At 40.5% G+C, this 21,492-nt stretch overlaps 3 protein-coding genes across 4 annotated transcripts; 1 reads left to right on the plus strand and 2 right to left on the minus strand.

Annotated features, from left to right (window-relative positions):
- Positions 1-464: 464 nt before the first annotated feature.
- On the minus strand, positions 465-5,979 carry thap12a (THAP domain containing 12a). 2 transcript variants are annotated; one of them, XM_041952380.1, is made up of 5 exons: positions 5,802-5,979; positions 4,677-4,794; positions 4,372-4,470; positions 3,577-3,613; positions 465-3,441 (listed from the first exon to the last, which is right to left on the minus strand). In XM_041952380.1, the coding sequence occupies exons 1-5, from the start codon at positions 5,885-5,887 to the stop codon at positions 1,625-1,627; spliced, it is 2,157 nt and encodes a 718-aa protein (XP_041808314.1). In that variant the 5' UTR covers positions 5,888-5,979; the 3' UTR covers positions 465-1,624. The 2 variants fall into 2 exon arrangements, with proteins under 2 accessions (XP_041808314.1, XP_041808315.1); XM_041952381.1 differs by having other exon boundaries at positions 4,726-4,794; positions 5,802-5,938.
- A 1,183-nt stretch (positions 5,980-7,162) lies between these two features.
- On the plus strand, positions 7,163-10,199 carry si:ch211-266i6.3 (cytoskeleton-associated protein 2). Its single transcript, XM_041951765.1, has 7 exons — positions 7,163-7,230; positions 7,736-7,811; positions 7,926-8,494; positions 8,587-8,908; positions 9,002-9,062; positions 9,277-9,538; positions 9,677-10,199. Exons 2-7 carry the CDS (start codon positions 7,773-7,775, stop codon positions 9,939-9,941), a joined length of 1,518 nt encoding a protein of 505 aa, XP_041807699.1. The 5' UTR covers positions 7,163-7,230; positions 7,736-7,772; the 3' UTR covers positions 9,942-10,199.
- Positions 10,200-10,489: 290 nt separating this feature from the next.
- stt3a (STT3 oligosaccharyltransferase complex catalytic subunit A) lies at positions 10,490-20,430 on the minus strand. Its single transcript, XM_041951764.1, has 18 exons — positions 20,373-20,430; positions 19,464-19,584; positions 19,309-19,369; positions 19,093-19,214; positions 18,721-18,866; positions 17,921-18,011; positions 17,726-17,832; positions 17,469-17,633; positions 17,064-17,244; positions 16,729-16,884; positions 16,502-16,593; positions 16,155-16,310; positions 12,841-13,029; positions 12,568-12,684; positions 12,389-12,491; positions 11,510-11,698; positions 11,297-11,412; positions 10,490-10,841 (listed from the first exon to the last, which is right to left on the minus strand). Exons 2-18 carry the CDS (start codon positions 19,549-19,551, stop codon positions 10,803-10,805), a joined length of 2,118 nt encoding a protein of 705 aa, XP_041807698.1. The 5' UTR covers positions 19,552-19,584; positions 20,373-20,430; the 3' UTR covers positions 10,490-10,802.
- Between the last annotated feature and the right edge of the window lie 1,062 nt (positions 20,431-21,492).

The following is a 21,492-nucleotide window of genomic DNA, read 5'->3' on the forward strand; positions in this document are numbered from 1 at the left end:
ATTCGGGTTTGCAACTTCCTCTTCTCCACACTTGTTAACAAGATGTGATTTTTGTCACTCGCCCTCCGTAGACCCTGGACATACACCTTACCTACTCTTTAGTAGGCTATTTAAGTCTCTCTGATCATATAATAAATCTTTTAATGACGTTTTGTGTCATCTATTACATTACTATTATGCTGTATGTTGGCAGAAAAGAACAATGAGTACACTGATGCTGAACCTACAGTATATCGAGTAATCAATGTGTATTTTTAGACGTATTTTTAAAATACATAAATACATTCACTAGTAACACAGTTGCTCATGACCCTGGAGCTGGGACATCTAAATGATACATAACAATCATCAGTGTTATTAGTCAGAGCTGTGAGCTTTTCTTGCTATGTTAAGAAAAAAACATGTTTACAGTGAAAATGATTTAATTCAAGCAAAAATAATTCAATCAATAAAATGAATAGGCTGAATCATTTTATTTATACGAAAAAGCTTGTGCATCCAAATTATCAAAACTTACTAGTAGTAGTCTACATGCACTATTTTGTGTCATTCATATTAGCATAATCATATGAATCATGTGGTTATAATGAGATTCCTTCTGTCACATTTCATTAAATGGAGGCAAAACAAGAGATGATAACGTCTCTCGTCTCACACACAGGTTAGAAGGTTAGAGCAATGCACTGCAAAAAGAGACGGCAGCAACAAAAGGTTCAACACAAAAATCAAACTTTGATTTTGCTAGGAGACATGGCTTAAAGAGCAATTTAATACTGTCCACTGCAGCAAACAGTGGAGGCCGGGCCAAAGGGTTTTCATCTTCAATCATGTCAGATTTCATTAACACCAAACACTACGGTGGAAATGAGTCTCAGAGCAGACGGTGACTCGGCTGTTTTGTCACAAGCATACACTCCATTCATGACAGGTATAATATCTAAAGCGCAAGATGGATAGTCACAGACGCCTGCAGGGGTGTAGCTAAGAATTGCAAGCCTTATTTATAGAAGGACACTATAAGCTTCACCCTACTTTGCCCAACTCACCATGTACCTGAAAACAAGTCAAACAGAACTCAACATGTAGAAATTAATTTCCAGGACACACCTCTAATACAGATGTTTTAGGCGCTGCCCGGTTTATGCCAACTGGCCCTCATATCCACCTTGTACCAGTACTTTCTTTAAATCTGGCTTGGAAGGAAAACTGCTTTATTTGAGACAGACATAAACAAATACTACTCCTACTCAATCCAGTGACTAAAACCACCCAAAAAATAATCAAAAAATGTAAAATGACCACAAAAGTTTATTAAACCCTAAGAGACTACCTCATTAACAGTTTACAGGGATCAATACTGAGTCCTGAAGTATAACGCAAAGACAGCATGAAGAACAAGCACAGCAAAAACAAAATTCATGTCTGGTATCTATCACTCAATAACACTTTGCAGTCCAGTTTATTGATCATTTACATTCTACAGTTTATAAAAAAAGGTGCTATGAGAGCTAAAAACTAAACAAAACGAGGACGTGCATCTCATCATGAGAACACAGTCTGCACAAGTCATTAACAAAGCTGTGGATCATCTGTCATCATCATCATCATCATCATCATATCATAACTAAGACACCTCCTCCCTGTCCGGGTATGTCTTCATGTAGACCTCCACGACTGCATCCAGATCATACCCAACATCATAGTTCATGTTCAAAAGAGCGAGACTTTTGGACTTGAATTTGTCAGGCGTGTTCTCCGTGTACATCCGGAAGCGCTTGTGCGCCACGTCACAGCTGTCCTCCAGAGCCAAGGTAGGCAGGATGCTGAGCAGCCTCAGAGCTGCAAGCATGTTTGGGAAGAACTTCACATCGGCCAGCTGCAGCGTTTCATGGAGACTGGAGGGCAAAGTCTCGCCTTTGCCCTTTTTGCTCCATTTAACCCACCAACAGTGCAGCTCGGCAGAGAGGGTTCCCGCGTTAGGGATGTCATTTTTAAACACTTGCACGCTCTCTTCCTCGGGTTCAGTAGACTTATGCTGCTCTATGACAGCAGGGACCAGGGACAGACATCTCAGAGCCTTCAGGTGGTCTTCACAGAAGAGTTCATTCAGTTCTTTGATGACATGGTTCACCACAGGAACAGACAGGTGCTCCTTGTAGTAACTCTCCGGCCGAATGCTTCCAGATTGTGACTGATGCTTTCTCAAGAATGAGCGAGGGACCTTAACCGGGATCTCCATTGCAGCGGCTAGGATAACAGCCTCATCGTTCCAGAACTCGTGATACACATCGATGTTGTCGGACACTTCCTTCAGGGAATGTAGCACTGCTTTTAAACTGCTGGCAGCAAAGTGGGCATCTGTTGCTTTCCCTTGCACGTTTTTCCCAAAAGCTCGTGTCAACGTCATAGTGTTTTTCAGCACGACCAACGTCATGACAAACTCGAAGTCAGCTAGTGCTTTTGAAATCTCCAGGGCGTTGTGTGTGACTTGATCGTTCCACCTCATGTCCTCGTTGTCATGTACGCTGTCCACACAGAGTAGTAACGCCTCCAGGATTTCCACTGCCACCTCGAACGCATCATGTCGTCTGGTCCAGCCGGGTTGACAGATCTCTTTCAGTTCCTTGGCTTTTTCCTCTTTGTCTGGGAAGAAAATCGAAACGGCGTGCTCCAACTCCGACTGCAGCGAAGGGGACTGACTGAAGAATGACTCAATCTTCTTAAAGGTTGACATGACAAGCTGAACGCCTGACAAAGCCATACCACTTGCCAATGACACGTTCAATGCACGAGTAGATCTTAGCGTAAGCACTGCCATTGGGTACCTCTCCATCAGTTTGGCAGCAAATGTTTTTACTTTACTAAAGTGAGTCCCAGAGTATGAGTGGGCTTGACCTCTACACTGTTCCATATCCAAACCCCATTTGTCAGTCATTTCAGACAGCAGTTTCTCTGCTAGGACGTCTCCGTCTCCTTCAAAGGACAAGAATCCAACAAACCTCTCCCGCTGGCAGTTAGACTGGTCCACATATCGGAGAAAGACGGGGAGGTACCACTCTCCTGAGATCTTGACCAAATCGTCGGTAAGTAATGAGAAAAAGCCATTTTGTTTAACTTCTTCCATCAGCTTACTGTGGATGCATTTCTCGAGCACCTCAATAAACTGATTCAGCTGAGCTGAGGAGGAGCACTCCTTATTCACGCCGTACCTCTTCTTAAGGATTTCATCTCCACAATTCATGCGATATTCTAACAATGCCTGAAAGTTGCTGGACGCAAGGCCATCCTCTTTATCACCACCAGGCCCTGTCAGTGGAATGCTTTGCTCTCCCAGCAGTATCAGAACTTCAAATAATGACTTGAGATACTCTTTGTACTCTTCCTCCTCTGGGAGTGCCTCGACTTCTTCCTTAGCTGTCTCTGCTTGAGACTTTTTCATTTCTAAATAAAGAAAGAGAAACAGATGCAAGATAGAAAACGAATTAATCGCTCATCTTGTGACTAATGTGGGTCTGGGAGTCATTTGTTTCATCGTCAAGTAATAAATGTGTGTGTGTGCACTGATCTTGTACTTACTTTTTCTCCCCTTATTCTCTGTTTTGTCATCTTTGGTCTACAAAAAAAAAAAAAAAAAAAAAACCTAATTAGTAAAGTGACTACATAAAAGCTACAAAAATCAAATCATACAAGTTATTTATCCCCATTTAAAACAATTAAAGGACCAGTATGAAAGACTTCAGGGATCTATTGGCAGAAACTGCATATAATATTCATACGTATGTTTATTTGCAATAGCAGTAACACTATTTATTATTATTTTTAATCTGAAGGCAGTTTACATTGTTCATTTTCCACAGCTATTGGGGCAATAAATATTTTTTTTACATATATTTTATATTTTCTTTTCCTACATACCTTATTTTTCTTTTATATAGTCAGATTTCATTTTACTTGTATAATATGTACATATATATAGTCTACTTTTTATTTTGTATTGTGTATTTTTATTTTTTTAAATGTTCTCTATCTCTGCAGCTATTTTTCTTCCCGCTGCTACACATGCTGCTGTAATGCCCAAATTTCCCCGGCTGGGGATAAATAAAGTTTTATCTTATCTTATCTTTAGTGTATAAACACCTGAAAATAAGAATGATTGTGTTTTCATTCACTTAGAACAAGTGCTTTATATCGAGTGAGGAAGCGGGTCCTCTCCACAGATTCCACCATGTTGCCATGTTTCTACAGAAGCCCAGAACAGACAAACCAAACACTCGAGAGTGAGGTGAGATGTATTCAGTTGGTTTCAATCTGCAACGTCACCGCTAGATGCCACCAAATCCTACACACTGGACCTCTAAGATCTTAACCCACCGTCTCTCTACTGCGCTTCACCTGCCCGTTCTGAGGTTGGCTTGGCCCATCAAAAATAGTTGGTACGGCATCATCCTTCAACACTGCACTCTGAGTGTCCTGAAAGCAAAGTATTTGTATTATAACCTACATTATCTACGCATTCACTAAACACCACACAACATATTGCATCTATTACAATATTTAGTGAAATAATGTGCATAAATATTGGCAGTTATATCAAAACTACTGCAAACCCTCATTCTACTCATGCTGTCCTCTGAAATTTAGTCCAAAATCATGTGCAACTTGAAAACATAACTTACACTATGGATTGAAGAGGCTTCAAAATGTTTTCCGCAGAGCCTGTAGTACCTGTACAACTGGTCTGGTGATTTGTCTGTGAGATCTTGCCTCTGGCATTTTTCAACCCACTTCTTAGACCTGAAAGGAGAGGTTAACCAAAATTAAACCAAGTTCAAAAATCAATACACATTCTGGCACATTCTTTCAATCTGCAATTACTTGTAACAGTGACTAATAATCTAATGGTAAACAATACATCACAAACAAGAACATGAAATGTGTAATACACAGCTCAGTTGGACATTAGTGGGCAATGATGTTTCTTTAGGTGAGAATAGCAGTTACAACGGGTTGGAAATGAAAGTTATGAGACTCTTTTGGCTGATTTAGTAAGTAAGGATGAATACAGATGCTTATAACAGCATAGTTAAATATGCCAACATGTGAGGTCAACAGCCAAGCAGCCAATGAAAAAATAACTACTTTTCAAACCGGTTCATGCAAAAACACTTCTTTCACAGCAAAACATTTTGACTTGTACAAGCAGAAAAAGAGAAATAAATTTCGTTAATGATGGCTCCGTTGCATCACTTGGACCCTGGCACTAGTTCAGTTGAAAAGCCAAAAGCCAAGCCAAAACGTCTGCGGAAAAGGTCTATTCAGGATTATGGGTTTGTCATTCCAGAGATAATATTCTAGCTCTGCAGCCGCTGCAGATGTTGGAAGTAGACATTTACTGACTGCACGCTTCCCGTCAAGTTGGATTTTATTACACAGGCTTTGACAAAAACATTATAACAATGGGTCCAAATGCCTCATGATGTATTTAGATCTATATATATTTATCATAGAGCAGCGATAGCATCAACCTGTCGAATTTATTAATTGAGTTTGCTTGTTATGAACTAAATATCAGTTAGCGATTTACATTTTGCAACAGGTTTAATAAAGGACGTGCTACAGGGCGACATTCAGGCACTGAATATTAATGAAACAAAGCTGCGATAATTCTGACAAAGTTATCCTTGTTTTAAAATGCACGCCTTGTCGTATTTTACACACAAATAAGAAACAAACTGTTACAAACTTGGAAGTTAGCTTGAGAGCTTCCTGTTCACTTTAGCATCGGCATTAGCGTTAGTTACCTTTCTGGATCATGCGGAAACCTGAAGAGTGGCTGTGGGTCGGATGTATCACTAGTACAATTCGGCACAGCGCAGCGATTCTGCATGATAAGTTTATATCATAAACCAGTTTTTTGTGGTGAAATGCTTTTAAGGCTAGCAAACTCTATTGCTAACGCCAGCTAGCTGTCAAGCCACCCTGGACAGCAGGGCAGCAAGATAACTTCCGTTTTTTGCTTTCAAAATAAAAAAACGTGTTTTTTTTTTTGTTTTTTTCGTTGCTAAATAAAACTGCCTAATTTAAAAATACACTTCCTTTTTGTTATTCACAAGACGCAACAAATGTCTATATGCCAACTACACCATGTTAATTTTGTCACTTAAATGTCATAAACATCTACATTAAAAGTATAAGATACCTGACAACTTTAGAGGATCCCTATTGTTTGTTTTGTCCCTTCGTGTTCATGGCACACTTGTTCCAAACGCTTAGAGGCAAATTATTGTAGTGTATGCTGTTTGGTTTAATTGTAATTTCGATTTTATTTTGAAGGCAAATGCGCTTCGTTGCTGAAACTATTTTCTTGAACTTAACGTATTTATCAACACGCATTAAACCGCGCGCTTTGCTTCTTTCCCATAATCCTCAGCAGTCTCTTCAAAGCCCAGAGGTTGAAACCGTTCCATGGCATTATTCAAAACGTGTTCACGCCATCGATATTGACAACTATTGTCACATTGTGTGTTTTGTAAAGTTTTATCAAACTGCTCATTGTTTTGTTCTTCCTCTTATTTTCATCATCAGCATCATCATTTGGATTTCTCCAAATTATTGTCAGTGTGGTGATGACAGACAGATCTCCTTATAAAACCGTGGTGTGCTGAAGTTATTTGTACAGTCATAGCTACATTACAGCAACGTGATGTAAATGTGACGATGATGTGTCCTGAAAGTAATTGTGTAATAAACGCTGCCATTTCATTGATTTTGCAAACCTCATTTCTCTGATGATAAGATAACTTAATAATCTCAAGATAATAAATCCACACACTAATGCCATTAAATTGTTACATGCAGCAAACATGATCGTTACCTACTGGAAGTTATAGCTGTTTGTTAATCACTAAATCACTGTTTTCACAGTGGCTGTCATGTGTTTGGCCTGTAGCTGTAAGCATGGACCGGTATTAATGGAATCCTATTTGCGTTCAAACATTCAAACTGAAGGAACGAAAAAACTAGTGCAACGGCAGGTTGGAACCAGTCTTCTTCAATTCTCGCTTTGAGTCATAGTTCCATTGGTTATATTTGTTATCTCGCGATACTAGCCTGACCAATTGCTGTACAGTTGCGCCAAGTCAAACCGTGTGTTTTTTCCTCGAAGAGGACAGCGACGTGTTTTGCTGCTTTGGAGAGACTTGTCCTTGTATTGTACAATCCTACAACAAGGTAAGTTAAGTCTTATTTTTTGCCCTTTTTCTTTTCTTTAGAAATGCAGGCATAGGTACAGTCAGCGCACTAGTACAGAAATTATGACCAAATATACAACTAACGTTTTACGTCCCGCTCATGAACGTTTACTTGTTGTTAACCCTCAGCTAACGCTAACGTTAACGCTGGTCTTGATCACAATGCGTACTACTGTTTGCTTACTTTTCGATATAAATAACGTGTCAAACTACTTAAAATATGCAAATTTCATACGAAAGTAAGAGTAGATGTTATTGTACTTGCAGATGTTATGTCTCAAAACGTGCAAGAAAAGCATGAAAATTGCAAATACAGTGAAATTGTATTGTAAAAGCAGCGTCATGTAGTTTAACGCTTGATCTATAGCTGTTATGCACTATATAACCTTACTCACAGATTATACCAAGTGTACTCCCACCGTACGAGATGATGTAAATTAGTGACACAAGTTATTAAAAACATTTAATGCTTGTTTGTCTTCCAGAGAAAACCCATTGATTGAACCTGGTTGAGTCTTCACAATGGACATCGTCGCTGTTTCAAAACGGAAACACAACAAAGTAAGTTAACGTTATCATATGACATAGTTGGCCTGTTGTGTTCTAACTAAATTCTAGTCGTTTTTTTATCCTTATTCAGCCTACCTAACGTTCTTGTTGCTTTAATTGTATTAGGGCAATAAGGAAAATGCTCAGCCAAAATGTGGAAGCAAGTCCTTCATCAAAAGTGCTACAACATCCGCTGCTCCCTTACAACTGAAAAGCAACAAAAAAGAGGAAATCATAGGAAAACACGGTCCTTTTAAAGCCAAGGCCAAACAGCCGGACACAAGGTCAAAGTCTGGTGAGGCTCTGAAACAGGTAAAGCCTGTGCAGAGAGAACGGAAAGGAACTGCTGCTACAGTTGTCAAACAACAGCAAACACAGAGCCAGGCCTTCCTCGCTGAACAAGCCCTGAAAGACAAAAAAATAGCTACAGAAGCTCCAAAGCGACCAGCTGCTGTGCCACCATCAAAATCTGCGCCCGGCATGTACAAAGGCAAGATTGTCCAGTCAAAAATTGGATCCATTTGGAAGTCAGGTGCCACCGTGCGCAGGCCAGATCCCAAACCATCAGCACCCAAAACGGAGAGACAAAGGGCTGGAACTGTGGTACGAGTGACAGACAAGAAGGTCAGCAAACCTCCTGTCTCAAGCACCCTCAGCCAGTACAGATGTACCATGGAGACTGCTGAGGAAAGAAGGTAATGTTTTTCTCATATATGTATACACAAGTTTTGCCTTGGTGTTACTGCACATCAGAAACGTTGGAAAAATGTTTGTGTTCCCTCCACAGAGCGAAACTGGCAGAGTGGCTTGCTTCCAAGGGCAAGTCTTTGAAGAGGCCAGCCATGACTACAGCGGTACCCTCAAAAACCAAAGTCTCTGCAAAACTTGAAGCTGGTCTTAAATCACAGTCTCAGCCAGCTGTACAGTGCAACCCTGAACCTGAACCCAAGCTGGAAGCACACAAACCAGACTCTGCTGCTCCCTGTGCAGATACCCAGGGAGCAGAGTTACCAGCACCCAGCCAAACTCCAGTGATCATGAACACCACCCTCGACCTCGAAAGCTCTGATGCAGATCTGCTTGTTGACCCACAGGACAGAGTGGATGATGTAAGGAAACAGGCAGGGTTTCTGTTGCTGTTTTGAAAATATTCCCTTCCACAGTGATAAATCAAGTTCTCTTCTTTGTTTTCATTTTCACAGGTTGTTGTGAACCTGTGTGATGCTTTGGAGGCCATGGCAACACCCTCGAAATGCGACAACGGTAAGTTAACCTGTGTCTCTTCACTATGGGTTTGTTTGAAGTAGAGTGGTGCATTTGATAGACTTGGTGGTATTCAGTTCTTAAAAATAATTCATCCACTCAGGTCAATGGCATTTGTGGTATAAAGATGAAAAATAGTTCTGACTGCAGTTGTTGCACTCTATACAGATGTTTTTGATTACACCTACATAAATGTTGTTTTTGTTTCCACTAGAACTTTCACAGGTGACAGATGTGTGCAATGATGTTGAAGTGGAGGACAGTAAAGCAAAGGATGAATTTAAGAAAGAGGAGCTGAAGAATGAAATGCCTGAGGATGTTGGTGAGCATCCAAAGGTTGAGCAAGTGAAGGATGAAGTAGAAGAGAGTGATGACCAGGAGGTGGAGATGGAAGATAAGGAAGTAGAAAGTGATGATGAGATGGAAGATGCTTCAGTAGTTAAGTACAATGTGAAGACCACTCCATATCTGCAAAGGTGAGTCAGCTTTCATATGCAGTGCTAGCATTTCTTTTGTCTAAACCTTTCAGTGACTTATCAAACTATTAACAGCCACAAATTAATTTATTTTCACTCGTGATACAGTAATTTTACCTTCAAATATCCCATGTTCAGTGTCAAGAGGACAATTGCAGATGATGCCAGCTCAAGTGCACACAGGAGAAAGAGCAACATCAAAGATCTAAAGTTTCTGACACCAGTACGTCGTTCTTGCCGCATCCAGCGCAAATCAACCCACCTGCCGACGATGCTGCTCGACCATGATCCCTGCGTGTCGTCACTGGCTGAGCTGGTGAAGCTCGATGACGATCCCAACGCCTACATCTACAGAAAAAACCCTGCACTTCTGGAAGATCTGCCAGACCAGCCCAAACTCTGAGGGGCTCTGTATATGTTTGCTGTTTAAAAAAAATACAACTTTATAAAGTTATGGGACTGGAGCTAATGGACACTTTATATTATTACTTTAAAGACGACTTCACTAATCTGAATGTGTGTAAAGAATTTTAATTGTCATTTAAGCTGTTTTATTGTTTTAAGGTGGAAACACTATTTCTGTTCAGTTCTTTTCTGTTCTTAAAGCATTAAAGTACGTTCTGTAATACTAAATGCACTACAATAAATAATACTGCCTTATCTTAAATAGTTATGCTATGACTGTATCACACAGCTGCATACTGTACTTAAGACAACACTTGTCACACTGATAAGATCCAGTTGCATCCTGTGAAAAACCTTAAGCTAATTTTTGTAATTTAGGGAACAAGTGTGGTCAACACTTGAAACATGAAAGCATTGGACCCAGTTTTTAATACAGTTTGATAGATGACCTCTTAATTATACTGATGTATCAAGTTATTCTTTCCCACATCAACTCAATTCTTTTTATCAATATTTTGAGGGGAAAAAAGACAAGACCACTTTTTCATCACATTTATTCCCACTTTAATTGACCACATTGTAAAAATCCAAAGCGCTCTTAAATGAACGCTACTTTCTTTTCACCACTCTGTGGAAAATTACACTCCTGACATCAGACTGGACGTTTTGACAGCTCCCTCTGATCCCAGATGAGACATTTCATTATAACAAAATTAAAAAAAAAAAATCTCTTGGATGCAATTTTCTTCCCCCAAACAAAAGTATAAAAAAGTACTCTTTTCCCACTCATCTGCAGACCACAAGGGAAGGTGTTCAGTGCTGTGCGCTAAAAGGCTCTTTTCACTGCTTTCTGAAGGTTTTATGTCCTTGAAAGACCCCGGTTGTCCAGATCTTTCACCTAAAGCATGGAACACAAGACTTAGTTAGAATCGTCTTAAAATGCAGTTGTTCAGAGTTCATACTTCACTTTTGAATGTGGGTATAGTCTTTTGTAATAGTACAGTGGACAAGTTGACCTTCATTAAAAAAGAAAAAGGCAGCCTCAGTCAGACTAATCTATCATCAGTCTGATTTGAAGTGTATTCCAGGGACAGCTGCAAAGTGATGTCAACGTGTCTTGTTTTGTCTAACCAATAGAAAACCCAAAGATGTTCAATTTTTCTAAAATTTAAGCCCATTCTTACAGCTGTAATGCAAGGTTTAGGTTATGAAGAAATGTGATTCATCCTTCTGTTGTTCCAATTACCCTCAATCTGTCATATCTACAAAACTTTTTTTGATTTCTCAAATTATCTGATCCAATATAATAATATTTCAAACAAAAGGGTAAAGAAAAAGAGTTAGCCATTTCACCTTGTATATCCTAACCAGCCAGTGCTCTGTTGTGTAGGCCTCCTCCAACACATCCAGTTCAAAGTCTTTGTTCCCAATCTCAGCGTTCCTCACTCGGTCATAACCAGGTGGGCGCTCTGCAGAGGAGATCATTAAGATGTTATTACAGAACAAAAGGCTCTAGTTATATATAGAAGCAGCAGCAAGCAGGTCAGGCGATGTGGAGTTACTCACTGGCCTCTGTGTAGACCTGGCCGAAGCGGTAGTAGCACATCTTGTACATGAGGCAGTTGAGCAGGACAGGCGAGCCCTCGCGGTCCACTCTGAACTCTCCAGTGGGAGTATAGTAGTCGTGCTCCTTGATGTGCTTGCCTGTGTCTGTGCTTCCCCCAATACGGACCATCCACAGAAACTTATTGATGTCTGTGATGCAGACAAATAAATTAGAGAAGTGGTGCTAAAAATGCTTTCTACAATATCGGGCCTGCGTTTTGCTTCACTTTTCTGTAAAATCCACATTCAAAGTCATTCAATAACACATTAACAGTTTGGTGAACTGGCATTGTAGTAACTTCATGCAATGAATGTGTGAGGCAAATATTTTCTAGTACAGCAAAATTCACTAAATTAAAACTCCAACTATTCCAAAATACCTGTTTGGCAGCTTAATACACAGTCAACTTAAGAAAGAGGGTTAGGCAAACCAAGCAGTAGAGCCTGCTGCTTACTGATGACATTACCTGCTTTACACTGGGGCCTTCCTAACTATTCAGAGTAGAAGAGTTATTACAGCTACATGTTATAGGCTGATTTTTCTTTGCACCATTTTCATTAGTTTTGGTTAAGGTGAAATCAAATCACATCTAAAAACAAATGCGCCACCCAAGGGAGGACCTAATTACACACACATACATACATCACCTGTAAGAACTGCAATTACATGTGAGGGTGTCTGGTAACATTCAAATAGCACACCTTAAGCTTTGCAAACAGACTATTAAAGCTAAGCCTAATAAGTTCAACTGTGTAAAGCTTTGATCTGTAGTGGGATGTGTCTGTAGACGTGCACGCTTAAGTCACACTGGCTCTGATCTACTGATACTTGGGACGCACCATCTGAAGAATAGCCCGTCAGTCCTCCAAAGATGACCAGGACATAACTGACATCCAGCTCCCTCATGATCTCATAGGCCCTCTCTTCTGTGGATGCCATGGCCTGCAGGACAAACAACAGCCCAGTCAACACAGCAGCACTTCATAAACGTGATTACCCCGAAGGTCACCCAGCTCACCTGTCCAACTCTGGAGATGTGCGTGTTGTTCCACGTGTTGTTGTCCACTAGAATGGTTCGATTCGCCATGGCCGTTATCTGATAGCCATAATCCCACCAGGACATGACCTTGGCATCCTGGAAACACAAAATAAAACTCTAGTAACTCAAAGGATGCCCTACAATCTAATGTAAATAACTCATAACAATCGGTCTATAATTCACTTCATTCGAAACCATAGTGAAGCACTCCTTACTGATTTAATTATTCTTTATGTTCCAGGTATAACTGACCTCAGGAGTGTTGTGGCGGAGCCAGTAGTAGGCCTCTCTGAAGTCATCGAAAATGATGCGGCTACCGTCACCTCCACGGGCCGACAAGACAATTGAGGGAGAGGAGTAGGCTTCGCTGGTCACCCAGGTAGAGTGGAAGGTGTATGTAATGAGGAAGAAGGCCATAACCAGAATCATCCCACTGGCAACCTGGTTAGAACATGCAACACAGGATGTCATCAGATGTGACGCTTCTGTCTGTGGAACCGTAAGTGTGCTTTTATTCTCACAACTGAAATGAAAGAGGATTTAAGAAAAACTCTCTGCTGAAAAAGATTGTCATTGCATTTTATCGGTGAGAGTACACAACTTAACCACAACCTAAAAATACTCTATTACAATTAAAACAAAAATAATTCTCGTTAGATAAGAATCCTCAGCAAAATGTAAAAGTACTCATCCTACAGAGAAGAACTCTTGTGACTGAGATTATCATTCACCATTTATTATTGATCATTATCAATAATCCACATTTATTACAAGTTATTATAATTGTTGTGAATGATTATTATGACATCATTAGATTGTTAGTCCAGTGGTGCTCATCCAAGGGGTCTGATCCCCTCTAAAAGGGCCACAAAAGAAACCTGACTGCTCCTGAGATGATTAATGGGGAAGAAAAGAAGAAAAAACAAAGTTCTGATACATGAATCTATAGACATTTCAGGGACTAATTTCTAATCTTTGGTGAAATACTGGATAAGTTACCTTTGTTGTAATTAATTCAAAACCGTTAAATTAAACCATCTGAGACATTTAGAGGGGAAAAGCACTTTGGTGGAACTGTTTAAAAGCAGCCAATAACTTTAGCTGTCAAATAAATGTGGAGTTAAAAATACAACATTCCCCTCTGAAATGCAATGGAGCAGAAGTAGAAAGTAGCATGAAATTGAAATAATAAATTAAAGTACTTTTCTACCAGTGCAAGCAGACACAAAAAGCACAAAAGGAGGAACTTAAATATATGTTATATTAGAATACATAAGAGGCAATATACAGACAGTGTCCCACATCTGCTCTGTTGCAGCTCAACCTCCCAGTGCTTTTAAATTGACACATAGCGCCACTTGCTGTTGTTGTGGCTGAATTACTGAGAACATTTGTGGGAAATCGTGAGTTCAGTCACGGCAGAAAGATTGTGTCAAAAGTCAAGTGATATTTTTTTTTTGTCTTTGTGGGCTATATTTGTTTTGTTATTGTAAGACACACTGTATTTGTTTCTGAAGCATGGTGTATTAGAAATGTTGTGTAAATAAGTACGTTTTGTATTTGCAGACCACACTGTGGTTGTCAGTGAATCGTTGGTTTGTAGAACAGATTTTGTTCATTTGTTAAGTTTTGGCAGGAAATTAGCCCCATACATTTATACATATTTTAAAGGGACACATATACTTTTAATTATCAACTTTTACTTCTGACTTTACTTGGAACAGTGTTGTTGGCCATCTCATCATCATATGTATACCTAGAAGCTATAGATAAAAGGGGGAGGCCATTACCATGAAAGTATTAAGTTCTTTCTTCTATGAGTTCTTTTGTGTGGCTTAGCAGTGACATCTGAATCACAGACTGTATAATACGTAGCTGAACGTAGCTTCAAGTTCTGGAAAGTGAAGCAGACGTGCCTCAAACCTGCATTCTTTCACTGCTTGCAAAAAGAAGTCTGATTGCATAGAAGAGGTCTATGAGGATATGACCCTATTCAGCACAGAAGATGGAGTAACCAAAAAGTAGGCAGCTAGGGGGGGGGGTCTGAGGGCATTCTTGTTCTAAGAACATAGACAAGGTTATTTAAAGGGGGGGGGGGCATGTTTTTAATCCCATGTCTTACCTTGCCTATGTATTGGATTTAAATCATTATCTGACATTAGTTTTGTAATCGGTCAAAGGGAAAAAAGACAAAAGCGTTCAAAGACATTTTAAAGTGTAAAAATACACGTGAGGCTGAGGCAAAGCCTACATTTCCCTGACCTCGGCCTGTTCCTTTGACATTGTCTGTTTTAGTGTGTTTAATGTGTCTTACAGTTGGCTCTGCTGTGAGGACAATATAGATAAGGTCAATGAAGATAATTAAATCATTTGTTCATTCATTAAGCTCCTAAAAGTTTATGTGGTGCATATTTAAAATGTTGCACTTTCAGTGAACTTTTTAATGCTTACTGTGCAATTGTCAAATTGCTGCCACTGGTGTTTTCCAAAGCAGCCCATCTAATGAGGACGACCCCTGTTTGTGCAATCAATGCAGTTCTTAAGGTGTTTCGTCATCAATTATTTTGCTTATATTTGCCAGACACTGAAGACGACTCTCCGCTCTAAAACCAGACCCAAGCTCTCAGCTGAGCGCGCTCTCACACACAGACAGGTGTGCATGTTTCTCTATCATCATGCTCCTGTTGTTTTAGAAGATTCTTCATTGTCACAAACAGTTATACTACGTACAGTGCAATGAAATCTGTTCTCTGCATTTAACCTATCCCTGAGGGGCAGTGGGCAACGACTGAGTGGGGACCAAGTCCAGCTCTGAGCCAGTGCCTTGGTCAAGGGCACCCAGGAACTTCTTGCTGTGAGGCAACAGTGCTAACCACAGGCAGGTGGTGGTAAAATGCACACGCATAGCGACTCACGACTTGTTAATCAAGACAATTTTATTTGAATCAAAACTTAATATATTTAAGTAACTGGCTGGACTCAAATGAGTAGTCAGCTGTTTGGCCAGCTGGTGGCACTTATGGAAAGCTCTACCTGCTTCTCACTTTATTTTTAACCTCAGTAAATGGTTTTGAGTTCATGGTCCCAATCATCAAGTCTTCTTCAATACAGCAGGGTGTTCATTTTGTAAACTATGGTCCCATTTAGCATGAAATAGATGATACAGTAAGGTACGCTTTGTGATTAACAAGTCGCTACCATCTAAGTTGTGTATAGTATCCTCGGGTTCTCAATCAGATCCACCCCTCGCTTCTCCCCAGCTCCACTCTCCCATCAAATATGGGCTAAGGTGGTGATAGCCATAATGCCAGACTCAAGGCTTCAAAACAGTAGTCCACAAACCAGTGGGTGACATCAGGGTGGCTATGTCCACTTCTGATATACAGTCTATGATCGTAATACTGTTATCATTACGCCACCTGCTGGTACTGAGTCAAAATGATGAGGTTTAGTCAGTTTGAATCTAATGATGTTTCTGGTCAAACTGTGCCCACAGTATAAAGACTGTAGATGACACCACCCTCTAACAGCTATAATAGCACTCTGATCCAGTCTGTCAGACCTACCTCATTTTTGATGGGATAGGTGGAGTCCTGCTGCTTCTTGCTCTTCTTGTCTGGCCGGCTGACATCCAAATTCTTCATGTACGTGGTTAGCACCTGGGACACACCAATGCCTGACAGGATGCACATGACTGGAGCCAGAACCAGCATCAGACGCACCTGAGGAGCAAACAAACGAGCAGTACATCAACGCACGCTATAATTCACGTTCTGAAACACATGTTTCTCTATTTACTTCAGTTATGTTTAATGGTGTGAATGTGCCTGCTTCTGGTGACACTTGAAATGAGACAAACACCAAAAGCAAACATATCCTTTGAGGCACACATTAAACTCTATACAGGACGTACCATGACAGCTGAGAAATACATGCTGGTGACTCCATACATGATGATGAAGATCCTGGCGTCAGACAGGTTGTTGAAACAGTAGTAAAGACCAACTGTAAAGAAAGGGAAGGTAACTGTCAGTAAAAAAAATTCAACAAGCATACACTGAGCTGTGCGCTTCGTTTGGATGAAGGATCATACAGTATAAAGCTCTTGTTACTGTGTGTTTCTGCTGAGTGTACACTCGCCTGGGAACATGAAGACCAGCAGCTGGAGGTCAAAGTAGTACGAGGACCAGGTCGTGGGCTGGTGCTCGGAGACAGAGGCGATGATGGGAATGTTGTTCTTGGCATAGGAGGGGTCCAGCAGGGAGTAGAAACGACCAGTCCATGGAGAGATCTTACCTGGGGGAAACGTACCTTTAGTCAGTCATGGTCCAAAGCAAAAGAACTTCAAATCAGTTTCACACAAAAGGAAAGGGCAAGGTAGGGAAGGAGTGAAGCAAACATTTTAAAAGATTTTTCCATCCACTACATTGCCCTTTGTCAGTGTATCTACTGGTGCATCTTGTCAACCCTCTTACCAGTAAGCATGAGAACAGCGCCCACAGACAGCAGGATGAAGCCTACCAGGGAGATGACACTCTTGAACAGCACCTCAAATTGCTGGGCATTGAGTTTGCTGCGCAAGTAGTCCACAAAGGCATGAATCTGGCACAAGCCAAACATACCGAAGGCTGCCATGTGCTCTGATGACTGCACCGGCTGGTACATGAGAGAGGAGAGATAGAAAGGTGAACTATGTGTTGCAGAGAGTTAAACCTTGTTTCCCTATCACAAGACACTGACTTTTGTATCTTCTTTGGATTAGATAATATTTTTCATGCAAGGTTTTCTTCTTTTCTGAACACTTTGTCTGAAAATGTCCTGCAAACCACCAGAGCATCAGAGTAACTCATATGACATAAGATGGTACATTTTCACCTTACCTGGAAACCAACAAAAGAGATCTGCATGGAGAGGATGGTGCCCAGGCAGTAAACTGTGCAGTAAGCCACATAGATACGGTGAGAGAATCGGCCTGTGAGCATCAGAACCAGGACATGGAGGGGGATAAGGTTGATCAGGAACACGTAGCCACCCCAGGAGGAAACCTATATACACACAGACATCTTATCAGGACCTCTGTAAACTCTTTAGAATTACAATTTATTCAGTAAAACATGTACTTTTTAGATCTCCTCACCATGTAGAAGTAAGCCAGTGCGCATATGGACGACCAGTACACTGACCCTGTTTTGACAGCCTTAATCCACATGTAATAGGTCAACAGCATGCAGAAGATGGCGATACCTGAGTAAGATAGCACGGAGGGATTTGATTAACAATCTTTCGGTGATATTTTCTCTGAATAACATTGTTATGCATATCAGCCGTATACCTTCATTATCATAGGAGCCAGCAACAGAACGAGAGATATAACCAGGCACCACTGCAATCATGGCAGCAGCCAGGAGCCCAGCACCTGCATCCTACACAGATGAAAACTACTTAGTGGTAATAGGGTGTACATTTATATTTGCTGATATCATCACATCAATAAAAGTATATTAAACTCATGCACATAATTACAGAGAGGAACCCCCCTGATTTTTCTTCTATGAAGATATGTTAACTTGTCGCAAATAACTACTAGTCAACCTCTAAAGTCAGTTGTACAGTGTCTTCTGTGGCTCTGAAAGGAGCATTATGTCTGAGAAAGTAACCTTGATGATGTCATCAGGGTTATCTCAGATAAACTCAGATTGTTCTTGAGACCCAAGACATATTTTACATGAGTGTTTAAAAGATAGGTAGGTATTTACCAGGCAGAGAGGGTCTAACGAAAGACACTACTGAGTTACATTTTATATTATATATATATATAGGGAGTAGGTAGGTGGTAGGGGTAGGTGTTTTTGGAGCTTGACCCATATTATACAACACCTGAATTTCTCCTTTGTGAAATCAATAAAGGATTATTTTATTGTATACATATTGGATACAAATTTGGGATCTCTCTGCCTCTGCTGCTCTGATTTTTTTTTTTAAATCTGACTCTGATTAGTCCCTTAATGAAATTAAAGTGCAAAGCTAAATCAATGGAGTGTCCCTTAAAAGGAAAAACAGATTTGCATTTTATAAAAAGTTCACACAATCTCACATAACTTAGTTGGTTGTGTATCTTATTATGCGTTTTACCTTCAGCTCCTTGGTGAAGTGGTAGGTCACTATGGCAGTGAAGGAGGAGAACAAGGGAGCCAGGAAGACACAGACATTACGGATGTCAATGGTGATGTGGAAAAAGTGTAAGACGTGGTACAGGACAGCAGAGGTGATCATCAGTCCTGGTGAGAGCAACCAGAGGGAGAAGAGACAAGAGGTGTTCAAGTAAGTTTTGTATTAGTGCCAATAAAGGCAGTCTGTGTACATGAAGTACATCGACTTCTCTGTTCTGAACCTTACACAACACCTGAACGGCTCTACTTTTAATATTGAAACAACCCAGAAAAAGTTTAGCAGCTCTCACTTATCTACTTGTGCTGCTCCCTAATCATTTCTTCTGAATCCTACCTGGATAAATGGTGCCTCCAATGATCCTCCCCAGAGGATACCATGCCCTGTCATCAAACCAGTTGTGAAACTTGTAAAATCCTTCTTCTGCCAGGAAGCGGGTCGTACGGTAGTTGAAGTACCTGACGGTGAGATCAAGGTGAAGGTGAGACGCTACTTTACAGAGTAAATCTCTGAACAATGCTTGGAAATAACCTTGACAGAAGTAGCACTTACGGATCAAACTCATGGATGACACTTTCAAACCTCAAGACGGAAAAGAGTCTGGTTGAGAATGCTGAAGAAAAGGAAAAACACATGGATCAATACGTCACACGTGTGTTTAGTGTAAGGGAGTTAATGCTGTTGAGGAGAGGAAATAGAGAACTCACAGAGGACAGCAGCCATAGACAGGATGAGCAGCTTCAGCAGCGTGTCCTGTTTCTCATAGGACAAACGCAGGAAGCCCAGCTTGGTCATTTTGGCGGGGTTAGGGACAGCTCACCGTACTACCTGATGAGAGGAAGACAAGCACCATGAGACTCAGGGGTAGAGATAGGAGGACTGTGGAGAAAAGCCATTTATGACCTAACATACGTTTTCAGAAAATAAGAAATATGAAACAATCCTGCAAAATAAAAAAGAATTTTCAAGGTCACGTTGAAAGCAAACCAGATACTCAGAATTAAAAAAATCAAAGTCTTCAAACTTTTAAGAGTAAACCTCCATGTCCAGCCCAACCAGACAAGGCCACGCAGTAGGATGTGGCCTAAGGAACCAGGAAGCACCCACGATGGAAAACTTCTGCAGGGATTTGTGTCTGTTTCCTTCAGAGTTTGCACTTTTTCCAAAGCGAAAACACAAACCATCCAGCTCAACAGAGCTCTAATTAATGCTAACTTTCAAAGCACTACTATCAGAGCGAGCATTGTGAGCACTGACAGTTAACCAACCCAGACCATGGATATGGGCACCAGCTAATATTTGTTAACTAGCTATTACCAAGCATCATATGCATATTTAAAATGAATGAAAGCATTGTTATAGATTAGACAGCATCTTGTAGCTAGTCAGCATCAGGCCGGCTAGTACTGATGCTGCTTCCATCCAGTGAAAAGTGTGTGAGTAGCTAGCGAGGCTAACATGCTAGCTGCTGTGTAATGAACAACGCCTCTTCTCTGACTTATTTTGAAAACATCACAGAATCCTTCACAAATGGCAACAGAACAAAGTCATAAAATAAAAACTAGTGCTCCTAAATGAGCTAACAGGTCTATTATTTGATGTTCATTAAGACTCACCCGCTCCAGTCCTGTTCCTCATACACTATTCACAGACAACCTTCACCGTGAACTGACCCCACCCCAGCCACGCCAAGGGGCGCGTTTATTGGTTGAAAGTCAGTCAACGGTAATCTCAAATAAATCTGATTGGTCCTTTTGCTTTCAATCAAATTTGTTTCCCTACACTGCCGCTGTAGTGTAGTGACGTGTCCTTAGTGAAGAAATGCAACATGTCGCCCCCTACCGGTGCAAAACTCCCAAGACAATATGATTTCAAAGGCGCAAACAAAGCTAAAAACTATACACATAACCAGTCATCAGTTATATGACAACATAACTTTAAAGTTGGTTTAAAGTAAATGATTTCTAATCAAGGGGACAGTATACTGTATGTATGTATAGGGATATAAAGTATGCAGTCTTAACCTCTTTCCTTTATTTTTCGTTTAGAAATGTCAGAAGCGACACCTATATACGGTATGTTGCTCAAAACAAATGAGTTGAGAGAAATATAGCATTTTTGTTGCATGTTTATAGCTGTTAATTTGCAAAAAAGAAGTGTTGTGTTGTCTTTCCTCAGGTTCATATCAGATGGGTCATGAAACAAGGCACTGTCACCTTTTCAAGTGACCGTTATAAAACTAACCAGAATTTTACAGTGTAACTCAGATTTAACAACAACATACAACATACAGCACTTACTATGATGGATTGTATACCCACAGTATCTACTTCTTTTAACCCTGCTCTAGCATTGCATCCTGTATAGTCCTCACCTTGTAGCGAAACCCTTAACACAGTGCTAAAAAAGTTTGAATACTGACCAATTTTATTGAAATTAGACATATTACTTTTACAAAAACTCACTCACATGTATCAGTCTGCACAAACACTACGCTCTTCTTACAATAATTGCACACCATTTTAAAATCATAGCCCTCCCCGTGGCCATAAGCTCTGATGTGTGAGAGAAAGGTTGGTGACTGGGTCGCTGCATGGTGGTGGGCCTCTGGTTCAGGATGTACAGTATTAACATCATATGTACAGCACAAAAAACAGCCATTGATCTGTTTTTGCTTCTGGTCTCTGGGGCAAACTAGGATGATCACCCATTTAATTAACATATAAAGACTTGAAC

Source organism: Chelmon rostratus, chromosome 14 (assembly GCF_017976325.1).
Source record: "Chelmon rostratus isolate fCheRos1 chromosome 14, fCheRos1.pri, whole genome shotgun sequence".
Classification (NCBI taxonomy): Eukaryota; Metazoa; Chordata; class Actinopteri; order Chaetodontiformes; family Chaetodontidae; genus Chelmon; species Chelmon rostratus.

Excerpts from the sequence above, each read along its gene's own strand:
- si:ch211-266i6.3 (XM_041951765.1), top strand. The coding sequence starts at position 7,773 with ATGGACATCGTCGCTGTTTCAAAACGGAAACACAACAAA. Across the intron at positions 8,909-9,001 it reads CACAGGACAGAGTGGATGAT|GTTGTTGTGAACCTGTGTGA; the intron begins GTAAGGAAACAG and ends TCATTTTCACAG. Across the intron at positions 9,063-9,276 it reads ACCCTCGAAATGCGACAACG|AACTTTCACAGGTGACAGAT; the intron begins GTAAGTTAACCT and ends TGTTTCCACTAG.
- stt3a (XM_041951764.1), bottom strand. The coding sequence starts at position 19,551 with ATGACCAAGCTGGGCTTCCTGCGTTTGTCCTATGAGAAACAGGACACG. Across the intron at positions 16,885-17,063 it reads CGCTGTTCTCATGCTTACTG|GTAAGATCTCTCCATGGACT; the intron begins GTAAGAGGGTTG and ends CGTTTCCCCCAG. Across the intron at positions 11,699-12,388 it reads GACGGGCTATTCTTCAGATG|ACATCAATAAGTTTCTGTGG; the intron begins GTGCGTCCCAAG and ends TCTGCATCACAG.
- thap12a (XM_041952380.1), bottom strand. The coding sequence starts at position 5,887 with ATGCAGAATCGCTGCGCTGTGCCGAATTGTACTAGTGATACATCCGAC. Across the intron at positions 4,795-5,801 it reads TTTCCGCATGATCCAGAAAG|GTCTAAGAAGTGGGTTGAAA; the intron begins GTAACTAACGCT and ends CTCTCCTTTCAG. Across the intron at positions 3,442-3,576 it reads AGAGAATAAGGGGAGAAAAA|AAATGAAAAAGTCTCAAGCA; the intron begins GTAAGTACAAGA and ends TTCTTTATTTAG.